The following is a 2,233-nucleotide window of genomic DNA, read 5'->3' on the forward strand; positions in this document are numbered from 1 at the left end:
GGGTGCCTTCGCTCATGAATCCTGCGGACGAGGCTACTAAGTGGGGAAAAGGACCATTTTTCAATGACGATAGTAAGTGGTTCCCCGGACCTCCCTTCATTCGCCTGCCTGAGACGGAGTGGCCAAATTCTCCACAGATCGAGCGAAACCCGGCAGAGGAGATCCGTGCGACGGTGTTGGTACACGCGGAATGGACGCCCATCATGGACTTCACCCATTTTTCCCGATGGTGAAGTCCCCGTGATTCGTGCGATGGCATACGTAAAACGGTTCTTGCACAATGCTAAACCTGGGCGACTGAGGAAGGATGGGACCTTCAGCCAAAATGAACTTCAAGCCGCGGAAATAGAAGTGCTGAAGCTGATACAGAAGGAGGCTTTTCCGGAAGGAGTCGCGACGCTGCTAACCGACACACCCGTCATCGAAAGAACAAGCCACATCATGGCCTATACCCCTATGATGGATGACGATGGACTGCTGCGCCAGAACAGTCGGCTGTCTGCGGCCGATCATCTCGAATATAATGTGCGATTTCCAGTTATCCTCCCAAAACGGCATCACTGCACCAAACTATTGGTTGAAAAACTACACCGCCGGTACCGACATGCACACGTGGACACGGTTGTTAATGAAATTCGGCAGGAATACGTCATCCCAGGGCTACGATCGTTAGTAAAACAGATAAGTCGAGACTGTGTTTTCTGCAAGATTCGTAGAACGGACCCCGCGATACCCCGAATGGCGCCCTTGCCTAGAGCACGTCTCGCCGTATTCGAGGCTCCCTTCAGTCGAATTGGCGTGGATTATTTCGGACCCTTCTTGATAAAACAAGGATGCTCGAATGTGAAGCGATGGGTGGCCCTCTTCACATGTCTCACGACTCGAGCCGCCCACCTGGAAGTGGCCTACGACATGTCCACTGCCTCATTCATTTCGTGTATGTGCCGCTTCATATGCCGGCGGGGATCGCCCACGGAAATCTACAGCGATAATGGTACCCATTTCCATGGGGCCGAACGACTACTACGGGCCCAAATCGCTCAGGAGCTGTATCAAACGTTCACCGACGCAGCGACCAAGTGGACATTAATACCCCCTGGAGCACCGCATATGGGTGGAGCGTGGGAACGTCTGGTCCGCTCCGTGAAAGCGGCGATAGCGGACGCATACACGGAAGGCAAACTCAACTATGATGAGTTTGAAACTATGCTGACGGAAGCTGAGTCAATCGTTAACTCCCATCCTCTAACCTATCTCCCTCTAGATGCAGCCGAATCGGAAGCTCTGACTCCGAACCACTTTTTATTGGGCAGCTCAGGTGGACGTAGGACGCTTACGAAGACCCCAGCCACTTCCTCCAAGATGCCAAAGGAGTTGTTTATAGGCATTCGGCAATATTTGGACAGAATGTGGCAGCGTTGGCTCAAGGAGTACTTGCCAGAACTTCGAAGGCAGACAAAGTGGTTCGCTGAGGCAAGACCGCTGCAAGAAGGGGATGTCGTGCTGATAGCGGATGAAAATAAGCGGAAAGACTGGACTAGAGGACGGGTGCAGGAGACCATTTCCGCAGCCGATGGGCGAATACGGCAAGCTCTTGTAAAAACAGCAAATGGAATCGTGCGTAGACCAGTGCCCCGGCTTGTCGTACCGGACGTAGCGAAATAAAGTGCGCCTCGTTGCACTTGCCGCACCCGGGGGAGAATATTGCCAGGCGAAGTAGCTGTCATTAGTGGCAGCGTGATTTCGCCCGACGTAATCTAAGTAAGCCGAGATCGGAACGAGCGAGAGGAGTTCTTTTCGGTGCGAATCTTAGTTGCGAGCAGACGTAAAACCCGGAGCGTGGAGAAGTGGATAATTTTTTAGTGCGGCGACGCTGCGAACACTTTAGACACAGTTAAAATAAAGTGAACTAAAAACCGAAATTCGCCACGAGGCTCATTATTTCAGAAATTCCTAACACCATTTATTTTATATTTAATCATTGTAATCAAAATTTTTTTAATACCTGCAAAGCGGTTTTTACCATTCTCAATAAGCATGCAAAGAAGCGCAGCCCTTTTCAAGTAAAATTTTCAATTAAGCTTCATTTTTTTAAGATGTGAGAAGTTCCCACTGTTAATAAGAATTTTTATTATAATCATCAAAAACTGAAATAGAAACATTTGCTGCAATTGAAACCAAGATCATTTATCATTTAAGAAATCCGAAAAACACTCAAAACCTTAAAGTTTGA

The 2,233-nt window shown here is 49.1% G+C and overlaps 1 protein-coding gene across 1 annotated transcript; it reads left to right on the plus strand.

The window, feature by feature from the left end:
• The first annotated feature begins 252 nt into the window (after positions 1 to 252).
• LOC131291492 (uncharacterized) lies at positions 253 to 1,665 on the plus strand. The gene has a single exon (XM_058320711.1). It carries the CDS (start codon positions 253 to 255, stop codon positions 1,663 to 1,665), a length of 1,413 nt encoding a protein of 470 aa, XP_058176694.1.
• Positions 1,666 to 2,233: the final 568 nt, after the last annotated feature.

Source organism: Anopheles ziemanni (assembly GCF_943734765.1).
Source record: "Anopheles ziemanni chromosome X unlocalized genomic scaffold, idAnoZiCoDA_A2_x.2 X_unloc_1, whole genome shotgun sequence".
Lineage (NCBI taxonomy): Eukaryota > Metazoa > Arthropoda > Insecta > Diptera > Culicidae > Anopheles > Anopheles ziemanni.